This window comes from Aythya ferina (assembly GCF_964211825.1).
Source record: "Aythya ferina genome assembly, chromosome: 4".
In the NCBI taxonomy this organism is placed as follows: Eukaryota; Metazoa; Chordata; class Aves; order Anseriformes; family Anatidae; genus Aythya; species Aythya ferina.
In genome coordinates this window covers 74,273,209-74,300,024 of record NC_140300.1, presented here as the reverse complement: position 1 = coordinate 74,300,024, position 26,816 = coordinate 74,273,209, and the positions used below count along the sequence as shown (strand labels likewise).

The 26,816-nt window shown below is 38.5% G+C and overlaps 1 protein-coding gene across 34 annotated transcripts in view; it reads right to left on the bottom strand.

Moving 5' to 3' along the window:
• Window positions 1-26,816, bottom strand: part of ANK2 (ankyrin 2) — a 339,161-nt gene that overhangs the window by 44,585 nt on the left and 267,760 nt on the right. For 12 of the 34 annotated variants that reach the window (XM_084519004.1, XM_084518972.1, XM_084518977.1 and 9 more), the window contains 4 exons: window positions 18,825-18,969; window positions 14,090-14,192; window positions 13,370-13,473; window positions 2,415-2,639 (listed from right to left, as the gene is read on the bottom strand). In XM_084519004.1, coding sequence (XP_084375130.1) covers window positions 2,415-2,639; window positions 13,370-13,473; window positions 14,090-14,192; window positions 18,825-18,969 — 577 coding nt within the window. Of the gene's footprint in view, window positions 1-616; window positions 716-2,414; window positions 2,640-9,118; window positions 9,155-10,017; window positions 10,060-13,369; window positions 13,474-14,089; window positions 14,193-18,824; window positions 18,970-26,816 lie in introns of all 34 variants that reach the window. The other 22 variants (XM_084518971.1, XM_084518993.1, XM_084518982.1 and 19 more) reach the window with 5 other exon arrangements.

The window sequence follows — 26,816 nt, the reverse complement described above, 5'->3', positions numbered from 1 at the left end:
GCCTTGTCTAACAAGCGGATGTAAATAGATGTATCAATGTATGTGTGTATATATATACATATAAATATACACACATGTGTACATACAATATATCTATATTTATATACACATAGAAATGCGTACTCTTGGGAACAGGACAGAAAATATATATATATTTGTACATACACTTCTCTAATTAGAATACTCACACAGGTTATCATATAAATAGTAAATGTCACATGTTCTATTATACTGGTGGTATCCAACATGTATCTAATTGATTATTTAGTCCTTGATACAAAAAAAAAAAAGTCTTAAATTTTACAGTAGATTCCTTTTTTTTTTCTCCCAATCCAGGTTGCTTTGCTACAGACATCAAGCACATAACCAGGAAGATCTCATGCCAAAACAAAAACAAAGGCCACAGTACTTTAAGAAAAAGATACAGACATACCACCAAAACAAAACCACATACCACAAGAGTTGAAAAATGGTCCACTACAGGTTAGGTATACAAAATTTCAAATCATAGAAAGGGACAATATCATGGGCATAATGACACAAAAAAATCATATTGCAGAAGGAGGAGAAGAATGGGGAGGTCAGCATCCATCAATTTGTTTCAAGTCTCTCCTACCCAAGGAATTTGGTCCCAGGAGGCCCCAGCTGAAGGATTCGGCTGACCAAGCTTTCTCCCTCATTAAGTGGGGGAGGAGCCGTAGGCAGATGAAGTTTACTGAGTACATCCAAAGCAGCAGTGAAAGAAAGAACATAAATAAACTTTATGTATTTTTTTGCCAGAATGCCAGTGCCACTGTCTGGTCCACAGAGTGGAATTAGGCTGTACACTGAATAAGGTTCCACCCTAGCGATGACAATTTGGTGATCAAAATCAACAAAGTGAGTTTCATTAATGTAGGATCTCTCCTTGCTCTAGGAAGACGATGGGAATTTTGGCAGTGAACTCAAAGGGAACAGGACTTGTAACTCAGAATGCATCTCTGCAATCAGTACAGTCATTTTCTGATTTCACTGCCAGTACAACACCTAGGAAAATGCTCACAGGAAGGGTATACCTCCTCTGAGCTCTGAGAAAGAACATCACTGATATATCCCAGTCTTTCAGATGAGATGTGCTCATTAGATAGAAAAACCATTGATAAGAAAGTAGAAGAGATACTCAAGGCCATATTCTGTGTGGGAAGACTGAATGTGACAGCATAATATTTCTGTTTTGAAATTCTTCTTCATTTCTTTTGACTTCTTTCTACCTCTCTTAAAAACTGACCAAGGAGCAAAATGAGTAAGTGATACAAAGCATCTGATTAGCCAGCTGGCTTGCTGTTATTTGTGATATTAAGAGGTATCCTATCTGTCAAAAGGAATGGTTGGCTTGCTCTTCACATCACTTTGGCAGTGCTTCAGAACTGCTCTTGTTTTCTTAACAGCCTAGAGCAGCAGTGAGGGAGCCAAACCATGCCTTGGATACGTTCTCCATTCAAGCCATATATAAAAGCAGTGTGCAGTTAAAACCCACTAACCAACTTTTTTCAACTCCCTGAACTCAATACTTCAGAAAAAGCACTAACAATGACAGTGACTCCATGACTGCCTGCTATGATAGCATTTTCAAGCAACTGATTTGTTCTGAAATTAAACTATTGCAGTTTACAGGGTCACTTTTTTCAATTTCTGAGTGAAGGTATTTACAGTCATAGAAGGGGTTCCTTCAGTCATCAACTTTTGGATGCCACAGTTGACAGGGAGAACAGTTGGTAAAAATAATTTTAAAAAAGGGGATAACTGCTGCTCTCAGCTGAAAACTGCTAAAACAAGGTCAGCAGCAGACACAAATCTGATCTTTCTAAGGGTTTTGCAGCATAGGACAAAACAAATGGCCCAAAATTCTCGGGTTGTCCTATTGCATATATCATCAATTAACTCAGCAATAACCCAGAAAAATCAAAAGCACTGTGCTCTCCTTAGTCCGAATTACTGATAACACAACACAAGCGTCTCAAATAAGCAGCTATAACTTGTGTTGACTATGTAGCAGGCTTTACCTTTGGGCTTTAGATCAGTGCTGTGCTATTCACACCTTATATGCAGACTATTTAAATATAGTATGAATGGCCTTTTCTGGCTGCAAAGGGATTTTCTCACTATAATATCACAACACTGAGTAATAATGACATCCAAGGAAGCACATGAACCTTAGTGCTAGTGGTTAAAAATACCAGTTTTCAAAGGAAAAGTCATAAAAGCTTTATGAATTGCTAACTAACAAATGATTTGGATTTCACACAGCCAGTCTGTTACTTTGTTACAAGCATCTTTTTCTGTTCAAATCTCCAGAAAGGAACCATTTCAGTGCAACTTGCAAACAGATGGGAACATACCGAATGCTTTCCTTTAGGCCCCATGGCACCCCTTACCCAAGGAACTGAGCACCGGACGGTCCGACTTCAATCAGGCGGCTGGCCAGACCTTCACCTTCCACCATGGGAGGCATGGTGGCCAGTCGGTGGCGTTTCACCAGCCGGCAGGTCACACGTGTTGGAGCAGTGCATTTCCGTGGAGGAATAATAATTCGTAGTCCATTATGTCTGCAACCTCGCATGGCACCCCCACGAGCATCCACCATGAAACTAACTAGGAAGCTGGAAAATCAGGGGGAAAATATTAGATGGAGAAGCAGACTGACGTTCCTTTGGTTATGTTTCACGGATGTAACAAACTACAAATAGACACACAGCTCTTTCTCATGACGTATGATTAGAAAAAGCCTTTCTCCCATGTGAAGCATTACAGAATCACAGGATCTACTAGGTTGGAAGAGACCTCCAAGATTACCGAGTCCAACCTCTGACCTAACACTAGCAAGTCGATCATTTATTAATTAAACTGACAGCTGCCATCTAAGAGTTCGTCACAGAACTAGTTTTACTTTACAGTGCTGCTGTTGGTAGGAATACCAGCAGTCACTCATAGATGTGTGTTTGTGTGCACATCATATACATATTGGACACGGTTAACTGCAAATACCTCTACTCTGTACCTGTGAGCATCTGTAATGTTAAGTTGGCACTCTTCAAATATTTTACAAAACTAATATATCTTAAAATGATTTGCAGCTCAATGATATAAAGCCAATTCTGATTGAAGGGGTGTTTTTTTGTTTTTGTTTTTTAGGTTATCTATGTAATTTTCTAGTTATTTGATAAACTTTTTTTTTTAAAAAAAAAAAGCTCATTAAAAAAACAGATTTCATTCTTGAGCATGTGGACACAGCTCTTACTGAATCACTGAAGCTATCACCAATTTATGTCAAAAATCTCCAGCTTTAATATTAATCTCTCAAAGAACTTTTCCCTTTATAATAAGACTGTTGAAAGAATTATTTTAATGCAGGAAGAAAAAAAAAACTACAAAAAAGTGACTGTTTCACACTAAGGTTAGAGACTTCACTTTTTTCCTTACCCTTTGCAACAGATTATGAAAAAAAATTGGTTAGGAAATTACAAATGGATTAGGAGAAAATAGTGGTGGGTGAGTAGAACCAATAGAAATCCTTGATTTATTAAAGAAATCTTTCATGTCATTAAAGAAAGACTTTTTTTTTTTGGTTTTATTTCTTTACGAGACAAGCTGATAACTCAACATGTCATCATAGTTTGAAGACAAATTTTGGATTTGGGTGAGCTGACAATAGCTAGTCATTATATAGGAGGTTTACTTATGGAATTTTGTCTTTCTGTGTTATTTTGCACAGCAGTGCAATGTCCCAGTGGAAAACTTACAGATGCAGAAAGCCAGCTACAGGGAACTCTCCTAGCACAAGGCAAATTATTTTGTGTATATCTTATTTATATCTTTTTCTTTAAAAGGGAGAAAAACATTTCACAGAATTTCTTATAGGCTGAACTTTTTATAGTTCCCTATATAGCCAACAGGTAGCTTTGGAAAGATTTGCTCCAAAGATTATATAAGGGATATTCTTGGGAAAGGTACAGAACTATTTCAATTTTTTTTTATTGGTTTATGACTTAGGATCATGCCTGATGTGGGATGGGAATGTCAGGTTGCTGGAAGTGAAAATAAGTGCAGATGAGACAGAACGGTATCAGGCCTACTTCTAGCCACTAAAATAGAATCATCACAGGGGGAGTCGCAGAAATGCTACTGAAGGACCTGCAATAGAGAAAAGCCCTTATAACGTGAGTTACAAATATTTTTCCACTGTCCCCTTGACCGTTCTGTGCAACAAACATTGCATCCGTTCAGTACCCACACAGCTACAAGTAACTCCACATGCTGTAAAACACAACACTCAACACACCGTGCAAGTCAGAGAAATGGATGAGGGAGCCACAAGCGCCAGTCAGAAGCACACCATGCACCAGGGATGCCAGTCTTTCTCACACATGCAGTCTCCTACTCTACTGCCATTCATATACCTCTAGGTTTTGTTTAGTGTAAAAGTCTGGGTAGTACAACCATTATCTCATTCCTTAGAGGTTGGTGTTTCTGTGGTTTTAACAGGGGGGAAAAGAAAGAAAATGAAAACATTTTACAGCTTTGATTCTCCGGGGATGAATTTATAAAAAATGGGAGCTTCCTTCACAAAATACATACTATACATTTTAAAGCACAGAGGAAAGAAGAGCTTTAAGAGATACTAAATGCTCAATTGTTTCAATAATGCTCCTTTAACGGTATGAAGTAGTGTTATCAAAGTGTTTCTGAATTATGTTTCAGAGAATTGGCCCAAGCCTCTGTTATGATGCGTGCTTTAGAGGCAGTTAGTAACAGTGAGTTCTCGAAGAAGAGTTTCACATTTTGGTGCAAACACTGTGAGCAACAGAACTACTACCCCCATAATTACCACAAGCTGATGAGTGCACTTACTGAATAAAATTAGCAATCACATTGTTCGTTGTGTAAGCTGTCACGAATACAATGTTTATGATTCATTTATTTTTCATTGTTGACGTAATACTCAAGATTGCATACTTCAACAGGATCATCTTCTTTTCCTGCCCATCACTGAAAATACTAGTGCTAGTTCATCTGTCTGTCTTATATCCGCCTTAGCGTATCTCCCCGTGTGTCTCAGCAGTGCCAAGAACACCGTCAACTGCTAGAAGAATACCTACACACAAAAGGTAAGGGTCAAATCAAAAAATCTTTCCTGTGATCACAACAATGGGTGCTGTTGCTTTTAATATGGTGCTTTTTCTCTGTACGGTAATTCCTTTCAGACTAATTTAAAGATGAACAGGGTGCCTTCTCAGAAAGCACACGTTACACAGTTCAGATAATCACCCCTGTTGTGTGTAGCCACCGTAAAAGCAGAATCAGGAGTAACCTTTGATTTTGACCACCTGTAAGAACCTGTATCTCACCTGACACGCAGCAACACTGTGTCCCCACACCTGCAATCTGCAGAGTCTAATACTGACCAACTAAAATTTTAACATGGCATTTCTCTCTCTAAACTTAAGAGTTTACCTCTTAATTATGATAGCAGTGTGTGTTCAGGCGTTAATTAAAGTTGTAACTTTCTTTCATTTTAAGTTTACTGAAGGTGTCTGGCAGCCAAACCATGTCAGGGCAAGGTCTGTCAGTCAGCTATCACTGACACCAACCAGTGCTCCAAAGAGTCCAACAGGCAAAGATAAGTATCACTGAAAGGTGGACACAACAATAGGACATCACCATTCACTGTAGAAACAGCTGTTTCTATCATAAAGATCAAATTTATTAACTAAGTAACAAGATAAAATCTGGAAAACAAGGAGTGTTCATTACAGTATACACCAAAAAATAAACCTGTTCCCTCTCCCTGAAACAGCCTCCCAGGTGAAATGAGAGATTTCTGAAGGGTTCTGACTTCTGGCTAAGTGTGAAATGCTAGATAGCAAATTCAGGCAAACACAGCCTAGTACGAGGGTAGCAGAGAAAGAATAGTGCCAGTTATCATACTAAATATGGAGGAGCTGGTTCTCAAAAAGAAGCTACACACTACTGAGAAATTTAAGGAGAACTAATTTTGGAGAACTAGGAAGGGCTAGCATTAACAAAAAGAAAGAAACCAAAGGGGAAAAAGTTCCCAGCTCTGAGCTGTAGCATGAGAGTCTGTAAGGACAGTACATAGATGCAGGATTTCTAGAGCTGATATGGAGTGTGGAAATATGTTAATTTTCACCATGCCATCCTAATTATTTCCCAATCTTTTGCCACATTTGTTTTCTCATCCACTTATTTAATCTAATTATTTTTATCCATTTCTTTAAATCAGCACAATTCATATTGGTTTGGGTATTTATATGGAAGAGTCAATAAAATAATTTATAACAAAGTATTTTCTGAAACACAGCAGCCTCCTTTATTGCTTTTTTTGCTATAAAACAGAGCTACAAGACGGTGACATTACTCTTCCAGGACTAGAAAATCTTTGATTTTCTGAAGGACTGTGTATATCACTATGTAAATAATTCATACAAAACTAAGGGATATTATAAAACTTGCTTTCTGAAACATGCCCTTAGGAAAGTGAAAAAATTGTTTGACTAATATAAAGGAAATTTAAAATTCAGATTAATTATTTGATACGTACTGCTTGTATGTGAATAGCCCTAACATATATATCATCTAATAGCTACAGACTGGGGGAGCATCCCTCTTTAGCACTAACTTTGGATTATTTTGGCAACCCACTGCAAGAAATTAAATTTTAACTTAAGTGATGATTCAAAATCAAAGGAAATTAAAGGTTAAGGTGTCAAAGACAAAACTTGTATGGTGGGGTGACAAGGGCAACAATGAGACAAGCTTTGTCAGTACCAGGAGACAGGGCAGCCTTTGAGTAAGTTTCCTTTTCTGACAGTTTTAAAGGTTGAGTTAGAAATCCTGCACGACACAAACACATGACATTGACGTTTATAGTCTTGCAAACTGGACTGATACTGAGCTTTCCTGAGACTTAGCAAGGCAGCAGTGAAATTACAAGGGGTTTTTATAGCAAAATCAATTAAACGGATTAGTTTATGGGAAAATATCAGGATTTTAAAAACAACAACAAAAGCAATTCTTTTCCAGAAATAAATCACAGACTGCAGGTGACTCTAAACATGCTTCTGTTAAACACATGGTCAGCAGTTAGACAAAGCATCATCTATTCTCTAATTTAGCCATACCTACCCATAAATCATGGAGGCCATTTCATTCTCTTTAATTTTAGAGCAATTATAAGCTCACCATATGAAAGGTTACTATATCAATCACCATCAGCTACAGCATCCTTCTGGTTAAGGACACAAAAAAGTTCCCTACATCTTTCAGGCTGATTCCCTGCCTTCTACAGAGAGCAGAGCAAACACCAATGGGTTTTCTCATGGCTCCACTTAACAAAACACAAACTATGCATTGAATTCATCCACCTTCCACGGAGAAAAAAAGTTATTTCCAATAAATTTTTGGATTTCAAATGTGATCCTGTGTTATTCCCTTTGCTGTTTTTATTCACATGGAATTAACATAGTCTTATCCTATATCTACGTTCATTTAAAAGGTAATAGCAGGATTTACAAACAAAAAAAGGATGTGTCAGCACTGGGGGGCGAAAGAAGAGAGTTGCTGTGTGATCTGTAAGGAACTGCTGTTATGTAAATAGCTTTGCAGAAGAGTCACGCTTCCAGGTAGCTGTGAACGCAAGCAGTTGGCACTCAAACGCACTTCTCATTCTGCAGAATCATTTGGAGAGCCATGCAAACCTAGCAACGTGAAGTGCCTTTCTAGAACAGGCAATAGCTCTTTTAACACACCGGTCAGAATAGGCAAAATCAATACACCGTTTCCGTGGTTAGTTCAGATGTGATTACCCTTTTAAACTAGCTAGGCAGGCACACATGCTGTCATCAGATAGCAAGGAATGATCAAAAAGCTGCAACTGGAGCACATCCATTGTAGACACATTTGAGAACATTTATGTGTTATCTTAATTTTATAAAAGCAACTGGGAAACAAGGAGATAGCAGCATTCAGTGTAAGTCGCAGTGTGAAGAAGCAGAAACAATCAGGGTGCTTCAGCCATTGCAAAGTGTGCAGCTGGAGAAGGAAACCGATAGAACATCGGAAATGAAGAAGAAAGGCCTTGATCCAGCTCCCACTGAAGTCAACAGCAAGTCATTCAACTACCTCAGGGTGCTTTTGATCAGGCTGCAACTATGCCATACATAAACAGGGCAAAATACACATTCGAGGAGGACAAAAAACATGATCCTACACAAGAATCCACTAGAAATAATAACTGATGGCAGCACTCTCTTCACTGCGTTAGTCAGCTACACAGAGATTGAGTAGCATCCCCTAAAAATATGCTTTTGTAGTTTGGGTTTTTACTTAGCCGCTTAATAATTTTACACAGCTGAGTATTTTAGAAATTTTACGCTTTTCTGTGGTTATGTTAAAGGAAATGAAGAAGTATCGTGCCAACAAACACCTAGTGTGCTAAGTGAAGACATTTTCCTTTGGGAAGGTCCCACTTCAGGTGCTCTGTGCAGGATGCAATGTGCCAGTGGTAGAAACAAGGTCACACACAACATGTCCTTGGTACGAAAAATTAAATATATGAGGTCAACTTTCATTTTTTCAATACAGTGCTGTTGCTATTTCCAACAGGGTAGTACTATTTCGAAAATATGGTCTAGGGAGTGAGTCTGCAACACTGTCTATAGTGACAGGTGAGAGAAAAGGCCTCCTGTAAAATGGTAGTTGAAACTAGACCTATTTACAGTGGTTTGTGTTGCATTTTTTATTGTTTGTTTTTTTTTCCTTCCTTTTTAGTAACATTAAACCACGTTACTGATCGAGAAAAAATAATGTTAAGTAAATCAAGGGTTAAAACAAGCTAGGAATGTATAGGAGGTTTGTTAAGATTGTTTGCAGTGGACCTGTAAGGAAGAGAAATAGGTCCATGCTAACTGTTATTGCTAGTCAGTCAGAGTAGATTTTTTTTTTCTCTTGGCCAGTGTGCACTATCAAAACACTAAAGCATCCTGAAGTGAGGTAAGAGAGGAGGATAAATATGGGGTGAGAAGTGCAATATATTAAAGAAAGAAATTATGCAGAAGTTCACCTGCTGTTGTCATGATCAAGACATGGAGAAGAGCATCTGCAATAGAATAGATGATTTAACATCAAGAAAGAAAAGAAATGGAAAAAAAAAGAATGAGTTAAATGAAATACTGAAAAATAAAATAGATCTCTAAATTAAACATATGAACGTATACATATATATAGGTATTCATTACATGCAGGAAGGTAGAAGTGGGTATGGAAAATAAGCCTACACGTATCTTTGGTTACACATTGTTACCACTACTACAGCAGTAAAGCTAAAGTGATAGCTTTCTCTACATACATTCTCAAACTGGAAGTCAGATACATAAAATGTACAACTTGATTCTAAACCTTTCAGAAACAAACCACAGGTTGCTTAGTGTAGTTATCCATACATAAATGTGGACAATGATGGATCAAAAGGATGTATCAAAGGTCATTCCAGACTATTTCTGATAACTCGAGAAATCATTATTTTCTTCCAATTTCCTATCAATGTGTTCAGTCCTCCACTTTCTTCCATTTCAACATGTTTCTTGTCCTCCTTTTGTTCTGTACTGCAGAATGACAGATTTTAAACTTTCAGTTTGAGCTGTTTAGGCTCTCAGTAATGTGTCATGGCCAGTTAGTTTTCTGGTGTTGCTTGTTATCTGTATTTTCATTGCCTTTTTCTTCCATTGACATGAACAGAGATTTACTATTAATGAACCCAAACTGCAATTTTACCTTATTATGGCTTCCCAAATAAGGCTAGAACACAATTTGAAATCATTTAGACTTTCAGATTTTAGAAATGACTATCAGCTGGTAGCTGCCAGGTCCTGTTTCCATAACTATTTCTAGGAAATGAACGTCACATTGGGGAAAACAATATTATGGATTCAAAATACAACACTTGAAATACATTTTGTTTACCTTGTTAGCAAGGATCCAGTCTCCTTTTTTGCAGACAGACAGCTAAGAATGATAATTCACATTATTTGTCACAGTTCAGCTGCCAACTCCCTTGTCCTTCTCCCTTTTTCCTTGATGGAAGCAAAAACTTCCAGAAAGGAAAATTCACTAACAGCCCAACTGTTTGTCAGATGCAAATACTGATGAACTTGGAACATCTATTAGTCAGATATGTTAATCTCTTCTTCATCAAATTAAATAAATGCAAACAGTATTTTTCATTAAATAGGAGTTTTACAGCAAATTAGCTGGAGAAACAGTAGAGCTGCTATGTTTCTTGCTCTGGACACAAAAGCAAGCTAATATCTGAGCATCAACTCAAAGCTCCTTGCTCTCAGTGCCATGTTTCTGCCAGTATGACAAATCTGCCTTTCTTCTTATCTACCATACCCTTAGATATTTCTCAGGAAAATACTTAGAATATAATCTATGGAACTAAATTGAGAGAGTGTGTTCACCATATCGCCAGAACCCAGGTATGAGAATGGCATAATTTTGCACATAATTTATCCTTTAAAATCTTACAGTCAGCCTTATCTTTACCATTCACACTTAACCACCACGTGTGATACAGACATAGGAATATCATACTGGCAAGCAAGCCCTAAATGCTGCAAGTGGAAAGAAATCATTCAGTTCAGTGCTTGTTTTGCCTTCCAACTTAATGAAAATACTGTGTTCTTCCACAATAGGATATGAGACTAAAGCTGTGAAACATACTTACATCGATGTAGGCGTTAGTTCTGTCTCTCCTAACGCTTCAGTAGGAAATCATACATAATATCCCCTAATAATAGCAGTGATAAAACTCTACCTTAGTGGATATTTAGCATCCAAACTTCCTGGTTTTATCGACGGATCCTGACTTTTGCTGAATACGTAAGATTGGTTAATTTTATTAGCAGAAGCAAATCTGATTTGCTGAAAGGAAGTTTAAATGTAGGAATTTGTATTGCATATGGAACTAATCAAAAATAGGTAATTGTGTAAAAATGACCAGGAGCTGTTTATGTTGAGATTGTGGGCACCAAGAGTGTTACATTTAATGAGACCATTTTCTTGGTTTTGAAATGGCTGCCGAAGTCTCTGACCAAAGATTTTGTCTTTTATGCCATACTGATGAAATTATTAACCTATTGAAACAACAGCTACATTTAAATTTTAAATGAATGGTTGAAACATTTTCCCTTTCTGAAATGTCACACCTAGGAGAAGTTTTGGTTAGTTATGGAAAGGTTGAAGTATGTTCCTGTGAGATACCGCACCCAGAGAACAGTTCTCCATACATTTAGCCTTTTGACTGGGGATGCCACACCATGATCCACAGAAACACTTCCCTACAATAGGAGACCAATAAGAACTCTACAACGTGGCGTTTGCCACTGAAGTAGTGCAGGGAGAGAAGAGTGTCGATTTTTTCTCAGACTGCACAGAATACAAAATGAAGATCATCTGTGCCAAATAAATTGCTGTCCAATACTTTGCTGATGTATTACTTCATGAAAAATTCAATACATTTCCAATGTCTTCAGCAAAAACAAGGTTTTTGCTTAAAGCTACTAACAATGTTTATATAGCATTTCTTCTCAAGCACTAGGAGTCTTCTTTTATGGCAGATAAAAAGAAGATAAGAAGATAAAAATAGATTCAGGCAATATATTTTCCTAAAAAAGAGATGTAAACAAGATGCACCCCAACAGTTTATAACTCAGCCAAATCTAAGCAAGATAAAAATAAAGTGTACAGTCTTTTCCAAAGGCTGATTGTTATTATAGATTTCTTTATAACAATATTTAGCAGCAGGTTAGTTAGAATATATAAAAAGCACATAATTTGTGTTGTGCTAAATGTCACTATTTAATACAAGGCTCTACAGAGAGTTGCTTTTCTTAAATAAATCAACTATTTTTATCCTACTGATAGCATCCTGGTCAACCAAAAAAAATCTAAACCACTAATATAATTTTTTTGAATTAGAAATAAATGCTGCTCTTCTAAAAGTATTTAGTTCATACTCTGCAATAACCAGAAAGACCTACCTCTGTGAAAGTGAAAAGTCATACATCCTTTGGAAAAAGTCTGTAAACTATTTAGGGTTAGAATAAACCACCAAAACAATTTTAAAGCTTCTGTCTTGACACAGATATTAACATATATATCCTGTACAAGTCAAGCATGTTCATTTCATTTGTTAGTTTTTGAGCTCAAGAAAAGCAAATTCAAACAATACTGTCCACAGCTAAAAATCCTGCTACCACATAGCTTCTCATATAAGCCACAAATGAGTCAAATCGCAATGGCAGCTATGACCATACTGCTCCTCTTTCTGACCAGGACTGCCTGTCATTCCACATGGGACACCGGTGTTATTTTTGAAAGACACAGACTGTAAGATTGCTGCAAACTCATTTGAGATTAACAAAAAATCTTTCATTTAGCAATGTGCAGCCATTCTGCAAACAACATAGCTCCACAGAAATGAAATGCTTTTGTATGACGTTGATTACTAATTCATCCGCACGTGCCTCGTCAAACCTGATGGCAGGACACAAGTGTAGAACTGAGTGTAAAGTATAAAATTACTTCAAACTCAGTAAGCAAGAGCGCTCAATTGCATGCACAGATTTTGAGGCCAACCATGATAAGCTTTATTAGTAAGAATTTGGCTGGGCCTGCATTTCGTCCGGTCTTACTCCATTCCAATAACTTTGCCTGAATGTAAACACTTACAGAAAGTCAAGTGTGAGAATATATGAACATTATGGCCAAATGTGTGTAAAGCACCTCATGTTTGGGTTGCTTGTCTATTACAGGCTTCATGTAATTCCTTGTAAAATTCATGTAAAATTCATGTAAAATCCTTGTATTTTTTCTTTATCAGTAATTCTGACAAACACTAGAGTGGGTGCTTGCACAATCCACCAGCACAGGAATTAACTTGCCCTCTGAACTCATGAGGCCCTTGGCTTCAATTATTACTAACTTTAAAAATGACTTTTTTCCATAAAATGTATACAGATGCAAGTGTGTATGCATCTTATTATCTTCTCTCTCTTGAACCTGACTGAAAGCTAACTGGCATCAGTTCACTGACTTTCAGTGGATAGTCTTGGTGCTTAGATTTACTCGATTATCAGAATGTAACTGACTGTAGTAATTTATTGACAGCTCTAGGAGAAAATGAATTTATAATATATCTCCTAGTTAAGAATTAGTTGAAGCTGCTGCTACTGCTGGTATTCTCTTTCTCCCTCTTTTTTTTTTTTTTTTTTTTTAATACAATATAAGAGATAATGCTAATTGATACACTCACCCTGAGTGAATAGGGCTGGAAGAAAGAGCCACATTGTCCAAGTTTTCAGGACCCCAGCTTAAGCGATATGAATTCTTCTCAGCTTCTTTGGCCAACGTTGTTACCTTTGTAAGCAAAAAAAGCCCTGCTTTATACTACAATAAAATCAATTAATCAACCAAACAAGAAGATGCATTTTGCATAGTACTGCCTAAAGTGTTTACACTCTTCAAAAAGAAAACAAGTGAATGATAATAGCATAAGCATATTAGAGACATTACTTACTGTAACATTTTACACTTGCCCAAAGTAATCATATCTGTTAGTGCTCATACTGAAATGAATGATGTGATTTATCAAAGCAGCATTTCCTAATCATTATTTTTTTAACTTACAGGCATGCCTCACAATATTATCTTTGAGGACAATGCCCTCCAGTTCGTTAGATCGCCTGAATATTTGACCCAATGGCTATTAGTATCATTCAAAAATAAGTTAAAATGGAGAACGTTATAAAGATAGATCCTGTACTACATTCACTCAGCATAGCCATTTATCTTGGAATAGTTTCATATTGCATATAGTACAATATGCCATTAAATATCAACTGAAATTACAGAGATTTGTATTACACTAGACAAGCAGCATGCACTACACGGCATCATTACTACAATCCAAACAGCAATCTTTTTATGTTTCCGTATTTGTCCAACTGGTGAGTGAAGTAAAGAGACTGCTTACCTGCTGGCTGGGGATTACAACCGTGTCATCGATCATGGCACTGTCCCTCAGGTAGGAGGCATGGCTCAGCGTGTGAGACCTGTCTGAACTGAAGGACCGCAGGCTGGTAGGTTGGTAGGATGCCATAGCAATGGATCAGCAGTACAGATGATGTTGGAAAGGTGTGATGAGAGAACGAGTGGGAGAATGAAAAAAAGCGTGCTATTAGCAATATCATGCAGCTTCCAGGGGGAGTATGTAATAGTCATGGGGGGGAAAACAGCTTTACAAATCCGGTATGCCACCTTTCTGACCAAGGGCCATGAAGTCTTTTGGCTGACTTTTGTTTGCCCCAAACACAGAACCTGGAGATTAGTCTAGGTGACAGTTTATATTCACAAATGGCTTTCTGGCATGATCATTTCCTTATTGCAAGGAGCATGAATTCCTTTTCAGTAAGGCTCTTTGGAGGAGTTTTCTCACCTGCTTCATAATGCAAACAAATTACTACAGAAAACAGAATGCTAACACCCAAAGAAAAGCTGAAATGACTCTTGCCTACTCTCTCCCATTAAAACTGTAAATGCGTAAGGCTTGATCCTGTCCCCTGGAAGATACACACAGCAAGGTGAATTGTGGCCAGCCACAAGCTCCCGTGCGACACAAGGTTCTTCCTCTGTATGCCAACAGCATCTCTCGAGCAGCAGTCCGAATGTCAGCACTGTTTTCTCTGTGAGTACACGCAGCTCTACAGAGCATTGGTTGCTGTAGCAATGAGGGATGCAAGGCAATAAATAAGCTGCTTCCAAGCACAGGCTCAGAATTTAACTGCAGCATCCAGGAGCAAAAAGCCAAAAAGACAAGACACCACAGAAGGACATATTGAGGTAAATGGGGTTCCTGCTACCAAATCTCACGAGTTTTGTCCTTTATATGTATTTACTAGCAGCAGTACTACAATAGTGACCTTTAAAAACAGATGAGCCACCTTCAGATGTTGTACGTGCTCTCTGTGATGTTGTTCTGTACCCTGAGGAAGGCAGCACATGTAACTGAAGGAAGCAGTTTTATTCTCATGGCTTACGCACCCATGAGTAGTACTCATAATGACTAACACGCGGGATCAGAACAGTAGGCCATTTATCTAGACATGCAGATTTTTTGAGGATAATTAATTTTTCAGTAGTTGGCAATAAAAATATCACGATTATGTTGTGGACATGAGATTCAAGTACTTTAAATGCAGATCTTGATAGAAATCAGATTTTAGTATCTGATTCAGACCAATCAGCCTTTTTAAACAATAGCTAAATTCACTTAATAATTTTTGATCCATTTTTAAAAGCAAATTATAACCTTATTAATAGAAATATATTACAATGAAGAATGATCAATGCCATTGTTATGCCTATTTAGCATAACAGATGGATTGCACAAAACTGAAAGCAAAGGTAAGTATTACACAAGTATCAATGTTAGAAAAGTCTTGAGAAAAGAAAAAAAACACAACCAAGTAATCTCACATGTCATGAAATGTCTTTCACCCAGACATGTAAGGCTGATATTTATATTATTGGGATCGCTCACTTCTGGAATAAAACTCTGATTCCATTAAAACAAACAACAAAACTTATTTTGATTTCAAGTAGTTCACCCTGTTTTCATATAATGATTTCAGAAAAAAATTATGACAGGAACTCTTGACAGAAGGGTACTCTGGTTAAACATTTTAGGGTGAACTAAGTAGGCAGAGTACATGTAGTTTACTCATAACAACAGTACTTTGGTGAACATTTGTTCTTTGGGTGGAAAGCGAGCTCCAGTAGCAGACCCCATTTGCCATCATTACACTTTATTGATTTTAATACTCAACACTTTCAGAACTGCTTTGCTGTGCCATGCAATGCTTGCAAGAAGTTCACCATCCAGGTTGTAGGTTCTGCCATTCAGCTAATGTCATGTCCTGGACAGGGACTAAACGACCAGAAGTATGTCCTAGATTTGACTGTTTTACTGTATGGTGATGTTGTCCGTATTCTCCTGCAGGTACCTGACATTACTACCACCACCACGGCCAGAACGTATCCAGTACGTGGCACATCTGTGTGCGCTCCAGTACACACCCAATGCACTCACAGGATGGACTTCTTCAATAGACAAGGTGTGCACAAGCACGACTAAGGTCTGTACCAAATTACTTTAATTTTTTACTACACTTTATTTCAAAACTAGTTCAGATGCTGCTGCCCCTCTTCTGTGCACTGTACCAGCTACATGGAGAGCTAACCAGCAGTTCAAGCCTGTGCTTCTGAGATTTAGGAACAGAGACGCTGACTGAAATAACAGCCCAGTTATGGAACTGTAGTGCTGTTGGACAGAACCAACTGTTTATTATTTTTTATTATTAAAATATGACCCTGAGTAACCAGTGACACTACTGTCTAAGTGCAGATTCTTTCCAAATCCAGCTGATAAATCTCAGCCCCAGAGCTTGTGATCAATAACACTCTCCTCTTTGAACTGTGGAATCCAGCAGCCCTGCAAAGCTCCCAACAGAAGAGTGTCTTGCCTGTGTTAGGTAACGCACAGGCATGCAACATCACCTGTCCTAAATGCTGCACAAAGCCCAGAAAAGCAGCAAAATCTAGCCAAGTTTCTAATCTGGTTGACTAGAGGACCACATTGTACGCATCCACTTTCCAGCCGAGTCAGAGATCTAGCAATCTCTAGCCCAGGTGAGTGTATCTGTCACTGTGGGAAGCATAAGGTGTTTCACAAACTTGGGAAAAGAGCTGATATCATTGAAAACTGTATAAATTGGCCTTGAAAATATTTCACTATTCAGACTGAAAGCCTTCCTCTCAGCAGTCATGAGCCAGAGAGGTGGAAGGAACACAAAAATACTGCTGATCCAATGTGGCCTGAATCAGTTCTTTTTCTCCATATTCAGGAGAATCCACCTCATGTAGTCAATTCTATTGTTTTTTTTTATTCTACCCCTGTTTCTCCACATAAAAATGAGAACAGCTGACTTTCCCAGCAGCACGATGACAGGAGGACAGCTACCAGTTGCGATCAATCTCACGTAGCTTCAGAGAAGTTTCTCTGGGACAGTGGCTACGTCACACTGTGACCTTCCTAGACAGACAGTACTGTGGTACCTTTATTTACCTCTGCATACCATTCTCATTTAAGACTACAACCAACCTCCAACAATGTGTTTTGTTTGGTTCTTAAGGTCAACATTCCAGCCCCACAGCAGGCCTCCAAAATGGATGAAGAGAGACAAGTGCCATGAAAGGATATAGAGACGACGTTTTCATGCTATGTAATACCTACCTGGGCATGGTGCTATGAAAGCATATGAAAAAGAATGAAGGGGAGAGAGAAATAAAATAAATAGGGAAGATGGTTACAACAGAAAAAAATATGTATGTTTTCAAATCAAATTGTTTAATGCATAAAATTATGTGAGTATAGGCTGCTAACATTATTTTGCTTTGCTGAATTTCTTGAAAAACCAACATCAGTGTGATGCAATGAAAATCACAAGCAAAACCAAACTAATGCAAGCAGTCTGAAAATTCTTACAACCAGTAACCTGACGGTGACAGAAAATGGAGTTAGAAAATGGAGTTAGAAAATGTCCTTTTTTTCCATTCTTTCTGCCTTTATCATTTTGCTTCATTTCAATATAACCATGTCTGATAAATAATGTGAAATCACTTTCATAAAACACAAAATAGGACACATCAATTATATGGCTGTGAAAATCTACTGAAATCCATTGACAGTGTTTAAAAGTTAAATTATTCTAAATGAGAGCAAAAACTAACTTAACACTTGCCAGCACAATCACTCCCATACAACATCTTAAAAAAAAAACATGTTGTTACCATTGAAAAAGCGTAATAAAAGGGTTTGATTTTTAAGCACTCTGATGCAGTTCATAAACATCTTCTGAGACTCAAAAGCAACACAGTCACTTTGTTTTCAGTGGATTCACTGGAGCTGTCTAAAAACCAACAAAGACTCCGAGTTTATAAGACCTCAGTGATGAGAGATTTACACATGCTGTGAAGCAAACTAAACTGTTTCCTGACATCTTTTGTTCCAGGAGCAATTCACAGCCTACTGAAGTAAACAGAATGGATCCAACTGATTCCACTGAGCTTCAGAAATGCTGCCAAAATAACAATCAAGACTGGAAAACGAAGTTTTCAAATACTTTCACACTACAAATACTTTCTGTTGCCAAGATCCCAAGGTTTTTGTTGTTGTTTTTTGTTTGATTGTTTGTTTTTAATGAATCTCAGTTCCCCATGAACTACTCCAAAAAGTCAGCTCACCTATTGCTAAAAGACCCTGTCCACCCACCCATTCCCTCACTCACGTCAGGAGATCAGGATGATTCATGAGCCCTTTCCATACACAGCTAGACTCTTCTTCCTTTGCCTGACCACAAGGGCAATAAAGCAAGCCATGCTTTTTCAAGAATCAGAAACAAATTCTTCTCTAGATTCTGCATACAGTATTAGTGCCAGATGTATTCGTTTCTGGACTGGTTAGGAGATATTCCTCCTGACCACACCTTCTCCTATGAAGTGGCGACTGGCACACTGACCTATCTAATGCAGAAATCTTGACAATTGCATCCGATGTCTCCCTTGATTTAGAGACACTGAGAAAGGAATTTCAAACACTTACAACAAAATGTGTGTAGAACTGCCACAAGAAAACGTGTCCAGGCAAATACCTGTCAGATCGCCCTCCTTCCAAGCTGTACCTCAGGTAGTTCATACCATCCAAGAACTGGCTGCTTGGTAAAGAGTCATCTCCGAGTTCTTTGAGGTCTTCTGGCCTAAGGTACTCTCCTCCATCTCCTGTCATTGTATCATCACCTTTAAACCAAACACAGAAAGGACAGGGATAAGCACACACACGTTTGATTTTATTTGCACACGGGGATCAACAACTGAATGGCACAATTACAGGAAGGCATTTCCCACTCAGGAAACACTGCAATCCACAAGCAATTAATGTATTTAATAAAGCTAGCACATCAAGCAGGATTAAAGGAAATTAAAATAAATAAAGGTGAATAAACAATTGTATTTAATCTATTTTTTGCTGTTGCACATACTGTCAAGGGGCAAATTTCTTTGCTATTCTGTAAAGCATGGTCTGTCCACCACTTCATCTTTTTTAGCTCTCTAGTCACAGGTATGTTGTATCACAACTGGGAAGCTTAAGATTAAATATTGCCATATATTTGACTGCATGCTACATGTTTTCACCGGAAAAAGTGTTTTCTCTAGACTTATGCCTGGCAGTTGCAAATCCTAATTCAAACTCTCCATTGACCAAATACCTCTTCATATGAGGACATCTCACCCAAGGTCCAACATCATTCTGTGATATGCAAAAGATTATTATTTCTAAAACATGGCCATATCCAGAATCTGGAAATAAATTCACATATGTAGATGCTACTGATTGTTAATCCAAAATCACAATGAATCAAAGCCTAAATGATAATTGGTTATTTGATACAGTAACCTTTTTGCACATATAACTTGAAATTTCAGGCCCAAAATGATTTTCCCAAGGAAATTCTGTCTATATGAAGTCATCGTTTGCTTTTGCTGGCAGACAAACAAAACAGCTTCAATTGCCAAGCAGCATGTAGGTGTTTCTTTTCATTCCTATTTGCAAGACAGTTTCTCTCCACAGTTTATTCAAGGAGACGTTAAGTATTTCAGCCACTTTTGGTTAGGGTGAGCCTGCCAGCAGCCTGGTGTGGCCCACAGAAGCACACAACAGGACCCCAGGCTGGCCATCGATGTGTTCAGTTTTTCTCATTTTCTCAGCTGCACTGGCAAGTGTGAAGAACCTGAAGCTCCTGTTCAGTTATGTGAAGAAGACTGCAGCTTTCATACAGGAGCAGTAATCAGCAGCTACACGTCCCAGCTGCAGGAATTCACCCTGATATGCTCAGAAACACAAAGGATTGCAAGGGTTAGACAAGTGGTCTCTGCACTGTTACAAACAGAATTCATTGGGCATCAGGACAGTTGCCTCCTGTGTGATCTGAAGAGCTAACAAAGCAAGGCTGCCAAAAACAATTAATGCTACTGCTGCCATTTCTAGTAGAGCACCCTTCTCTTTTCCCTGCAAAATCTTAGCACAACAAAGTACATGAGTGGTGCTCACTCCTAAAGGAAGAAAACTTGGTATTTGTTTTCATAAAACAAATCAAGTTAGTTTGTCTAGCTTGATGTTTCAGCTAATAAATAAATCATTTTTATTTTTTTCACCAAAAAACATGTAAGTTTGGGGATTTTAAAGATATTTTTTTTTATGTGTGTACACAAGTATTATATATAAAAGTGAGCCCTAAATCTTTTCAGTTTAAAAACAACAGCTCTTGAAAATTCCATCTGCCCACATTAAGAGGGAGAAACTGGGCACAGTTTCACAGAAAACAATGAAATGCATTTAATCATGGCATGTTTCCTGCCTTCTGACAGATGATGCCTCCTGTTTCCTGGGAATGTCAAATTATAAAGCAGAGGGCTTAGTGAAAACTTGGAAGATATTAAAGGCAATGATGTTAATCAAACAATAAAAGGAATATCAAGTTATATTGTGAATAACTAGATACTGGTAATCACGCCGGACATTCCAGCTATAACAGAAACAAAGGCGAAATCTTCACCACTTCCATCACACCCACATCCTTTAAAAAATCAAATCTCTGCTCTTATTTCAACTTTGGCTTCTCATCTAAGAGTTGTCAATAACGGGTCTAAGTAACACTCGCAGTTTTGTATGATGTGAACATCTGTAAGCAGCAGTAGGAGTATGCATGAATCACAGAATGGCTCGGTTGGAAGGGACCTTAGAGACCATCCAGCTCTAACCCCGGCCATGGGCAGGGACACACCTCACTAGGTCAGGTTGCCCAGGGCCTCATCCAACCTGGCCTTGAACACCTCCAGGGATGGGGCATCCACAGCTTCTCTGGGCAGCCTGTGCCAGGGCCTCACCACTCTCTGAGCGAGGAATTTCCTCCTAAGCTCTGACATAAATCTTCCTTCTTTTAGTTTAAAACCGTTCCCCCTTGTCCTGTCATTATCTGACCAAGCGAAATTTGTTCTCAATCTTTTTTATAAGCCCCCTTAAGTACTGTGAAGCCACAATAAGGTCTCCGTGGAGCCTTCTCTTCTTCAGGTTAAACATTGCCAGCTCTCTCAGCCTTTGTTCATGATGCCTTCAGAACATTTATCTGTTGGTAATGCAGCTTACTTGCTAGTGTACTAGTCTTGAGTGAGGCAACCAGAAGTTAATATCACTCCCCACAAAGCCCTGCGCCCTTCCTTCTTCACTGAATGACACCAAAACTCCTAAAAAAAACCTGCATGGCCTAGTATATGAAAAAAAAAGTGTTTAAGTATAAATACAAATAATTGTGCAGCAGCATAACTCTTCATACAACCGTGCTTATCTGAGAGTCTTAATGTCAGGTCTGCAGGGCAACTGCACATACACAATGGGAATTATTTTAAGTTTGTGTAAAAAGCACTCATTCATCCTGCCAGTAACTCTGAGTTGTCATTAAAATATCTCAGTGTTGTCATTAAAATATCTCACACAGCTCTACTTCTGAATCTCAGCCAACTCATTGTGCTGGAATTTGTACAAAAACATACACAGATTTGTTATCTGCTGAGAAGAAATTACACATTCAGCTGACCATGAGCTTCTTTATACAGCACATTTTACTGGATGGCAGTTTTGTAGCAGTACAAGAAATGGCCCCTTTTAATCATGCTGGAAATGCTTCATTCACATTCCCCACCAAGGTAATGGCAGTCTTGTTTTCTCCACTTACTAAGCAGTTCATGACACACATAGCCCTTTACACTGATCTTACCAGATTTCCAGTGCAAAATTTTCCAATTTCCATTTTCATCCCGGCCACTGCTCATCTCTCAAATATCTCTAAAGATTTTGTCCAAATCTGACTTTCTGAACAATGTCTTCTCCTTTAGGGAGTTATGAACAGAAGGAAAATAGACAGAAATACCAATCAGCTGGACTCTGCTAAAAGAAACACTGGGGATTTACTGGAAAGGACGCTTGAACAACAGAAGTCAAACAAAAAATCTCCAACCCTCTATATTTAGTATTAAACAAAAAATGGCAAATATTTGAGTTCCTGCACTTGTTGCTGCTATTATTTTTATTTTGCAGAGTGCCAATGGTTCCCAATACAACGGGCAGCTTTGCCATAACACACAAAGTGTCATGGTCCCACTGCACTCTCACGAGTGATCCAGTTAGTCCATTAATCTGCTTCCAGTGGTCAAACTAATGCCTTGCAACAAAATGCAAGCACCCCACACTCCCCAAATCATACGTTTTGTACAGTTAGCACACTTTGAAGCACCGGATCCAAGGTGAGTAAAGACAGGGAAAGGAGAGAAGAAAACAGGCTGTAGAGGTGGAATAAAAGAGACAGTAAATCTGAGAATCAGAACCTGAAAATTCAGTAAGCTTTAGGACTTAGACACTATGTTTAAGGCGAGGAAGGCCCAATAAAGAAACCAGTAATGGGCAAGTGAAAACTACATTAAATGGTTGCTCTGTTGGTCTTAAATCTTTGTCTTAACCAAGCCAACCAAGGGCATAACTACTTTAAGCAGCGAAGCACAGCTCGGAGGTTCTTGTGCTGGCGAATCCATGTGTACCAGAGTACTGAGCTGTGCAAACACAGTGGCTCACAAGCACGACAGCCACAGCAACTGAGGGCTGCATGTGAGCAGTGAGCTGTCCCACGGCAGGAGCCCCTAAGCCAGCAGCATGGTCATGCAGCTCACCCGAGAGGTACCCCCACAACCAAGATGGGGGAAGTTTTCCCCTCTGCTCTGTTCTGTGCTGTAGATGTGCCCCAAAAAACTGACCAGCTACTTCTCTGAGGACCCCGAACCTTTAAGATGCTGCTGCCACAGAAACTAAACCAGACGAGCAGCAGTGGTGTTATACTGCTGGCCTGCGGGCAGCTTGATGGAGCCTCACACCACCATGAAACACGAGGAGCAATCAGCACAGCTAGGCAGGCAGGCACACAAAAAGCACACCCAGCATGAACGAGAACCTTCCCTTCACCAGCCCTTTCAAAATACAGCTGCCTGGAGGTTTTTCTCCTCGCCTAGATTAGGGAGCTGAGTAAATACCATTGCCAGGCACTGTAAGAGCTACACAGAGCTGTTTTCAGAGATTGCATTAAACAGACTCAAACAGCCAGCTCATAAAAATCCACAACTAATCAAATTTTTGCTCAAGTCAGCAATGTTGTATGATGACTCTTACCCATCTTTTGTTCTTCCGTTTATGCTGGTCACATATTATTTCTTTACAAATTATTTCTTTACAATTATTATTTTACAATAATAATAATAATAATAATATCCTCCTTACTGTCACAGGGAACCGTGCAAATGCTAGATCAGATAAGCAGCTTTAAATTTTATACCACCACACTCTGGATACACACCTACAGCATCAACTCTTTTGGGGAAGCAGTGACTGGGGCTGTTCCCTCAGTGCTCTCCTGCTATTTAAGGCAATTTCTGCAGGAGAATTCCTTTGGATCTGTTTCTAACAAAACATACAGAAGATGTAGGAAAAGGTTAAAAAACGAAAGAAGGAGGGCTGTGATAGAAACTGCCAGAAATTGCCTTTAAGAGATGTTTTTAAAGCCAGACACAGCCGTGTGAGATTGCCAAAATTACTGTTTTCTCTGCTACATGCAGATAAGTCTACAGCTCCCCGCATACGTGCTGCTTCTTAGAAGTCACAGATGGAGAAGGGACAGCCACGGTAAGCGTGATTTTTTACTGCAATATGTAAGTCCTGATGTAAGCATCTCAACAGAAATGCATAACACAGTTTCTCTGACACTTCTCTCGGCCACCTCCAGTTCCCTGAAGTCGCTCCTCTGTTTAATGGCTCCCCCACACGAGGAGTTTCCCTGAAATGCAAGAGGTAACAGCTGTGCTATTTATAAAGCTGCTAAGTTGGATCTAGGTAACAAAGAAGAAAAGCACTACCTTTCTAGAACTGGAGCGGGACAAGCTATTCCTGCCTCTCTAAGCCACAGAAACCTTGGAAGGTCACACATATTAACTGGCATGCTGACAAGTCTGGGGTGTGGTGGGGCTACCATGGGATGTACGGTCAGCCTGGGACTTGAATGAGTGCCTTGCATGGCTTCAAGAGGAGCAATAAAGCAGATCCCTCAGAGATTTCTGGGCAGGAAATGTCATTAAAAGAACACATTGGGGAAGGTGCTGGAGAACTGATTCAGCTTTTTGTTCCCCCCCAGAATGGTGCTTTATTCTCATGGAAGAAGAAAATTCACTTTAAATCAGGTAAGTGTTATCTACGAAATATGAAATTTCCTCTCAATATGAAACACTTACATGGGGCACTAAGCAAGGAAAGTTTGCTCTAGCTGTATGGACATCTGTGACTCAGAACAAGCCTTCACCAAGATTCTGCACTTGTTCATGTGAAAACGATGGGGAAATGGTCTTTTCCTTCTTACCAAGGATACAGATTACTTACTAATTTTGCCTTTACGAAATTCACATGGCAAGTACCTCTCTTTCACGTAGCACTTTTTATAAGATTTATAAAATGTTATATGCGGACACACAAGTCACAGCCATGTTGTTCCCGAGGGAACAACTGCCCGAAATACCTGCTGTGCAAGGATTGGGTAACATTCCTCTGATTGGGACAATCTTCAGCTAATTAAGGTTAATGCAAATGCAAAAGCATACTTTTTTTTAACCATCCAGGAGTAGGAATGACATCCAGTAGCTTTGAAGACATCTTCCGATCAGCTGGGTATGACTAGTCAAAAATACATTTCCCCTTTTTAACATGTGATTTGATTTGCTTGAATGAACAATCTGTTGTAGCTCCCCATGTAACTTCGATCTCTGCAGAAAATAATGCAAGGCTCAACACTGCTCATAAAGTAACCATTTAGGACAGAACATATAAGTAAATACAGTAGTGTCTCCTGGTCATGCGCATGCATTATTCCTTCTGTGCACAAACAAACGTGTTTGTACTTTTGATCGTGCCTACGGATTTCACTGACATCATTTATTATTGCTAATCTGGTCAATTCTATTTTTTGTCAACAACACTGAAGCAAATGAAGAACATCAGTTTCTCTAAAACTTGCCAACATTTTTGCAGCCTACCCACAATCTCCTATTTTTCAGTACTAAAATGTTGACAAGTGAGGAATCTTTAGCAAATTCTATCCCAATAAAAATAGGTCTAATTTCTTTGTAATGACAATACCAGATATAAAAAAAGAAATGAAAGCTATATTCTGTCTGAAAGATTTCAGTGGAAAAATTCAAGTAAGCCTTTGTTGTATTTTTTTTCCTTTACGGATCCTAGCAACAATGTCAATAAAGCTATAAGAGAAAAATTGAGCAGCTAACTATTAGACTGAGAACCTTTCACTTTAACACAACACAGAAAAAAAAAAAAGGCTACCATTCTTCACATTTGCTGTGGTATTGGCATATCTGACACTTTTAAGAATTTCTTTTTTAAATCCTCCTTTTGCTCAGGCAGAAAGATAAAGTATAACTAATTTCAGGGAACCAACTCTCATCATCATGGATGACCTTGTTAAAATGATCCAGCTGTAAATGTAAACCATCCGTAAAACAAATCTTTTAGGGCATCTAAAACATAGAAAATAATTTAAAAAATTGGGATTGATATAGGCATATTTTCTGTGCAGGTTCTCGTTAGTAAAGTTTTAAGAATTAATACTCACTTCCTATTTCTTTGTGAGCACGTTTCTTTCCCTTTTTCAGTTGAATTATCAATACATAGCTTCTGATTTACTTCTGTATATCAACTGTCTTTGGGTATATTTTATACCACTAGTTATAAGATGCTTAATTTAGAGCGTGAATGAATTCAGTGGTGTTATTCTGAATTTACAGTGTTTTAGCGTGCACTAACAGCACCTTACGGAATTCTTACCAGGAACAGTTTCTGACTTCAACTTTAAATTCCAGGTTTTATTAGGCAAATTACTCCTTAAGTCTTCCATTAATTAAGCCACTATTTCATTGGAATGATGTGCATGTACAACATCAATGAATTCTGCCCAGATTTAACTGCTCGTTTCTCTCACATGACAGTAGCGTTAATGTACTCGCTGCTACATTTTAGCATTGTTTACTGCTGTTAGAGACACTATTGTGCAATTCAGTATTTTTATCAATGTGCAAACTGCAGTTACCACAAACAGAAAATGTTCTCTTTGACAAAATAATATTTTGGGGCATCAGAGCACATTATCATTTTATAATAACAATATTCATAATACCAATGAGGTAGTCTGTTAGCTCCAGACAAGCAGTTACAAAGACAGGTAGACAGATGCATGCAGCATTTTCTTCCATGGTCCCAAAGGGCCAGGCAAAGCAGCTTATCATTATTCCACTCAACAACTGGTCCAAGACAATTACACTAACTTCGCCAGGGTCACTCTGGAATCACCAATAAATTCCTGAACCCTACAGGACTGTGTATCTGCAAAGCAGTAACTTCTGGCCTGATTCCATCGATCATGTGTATCTGAACCAGACTTAATAAGCAACTTTGGAAGTTCTGTTCATTGACACTTTGTCTAGAATGA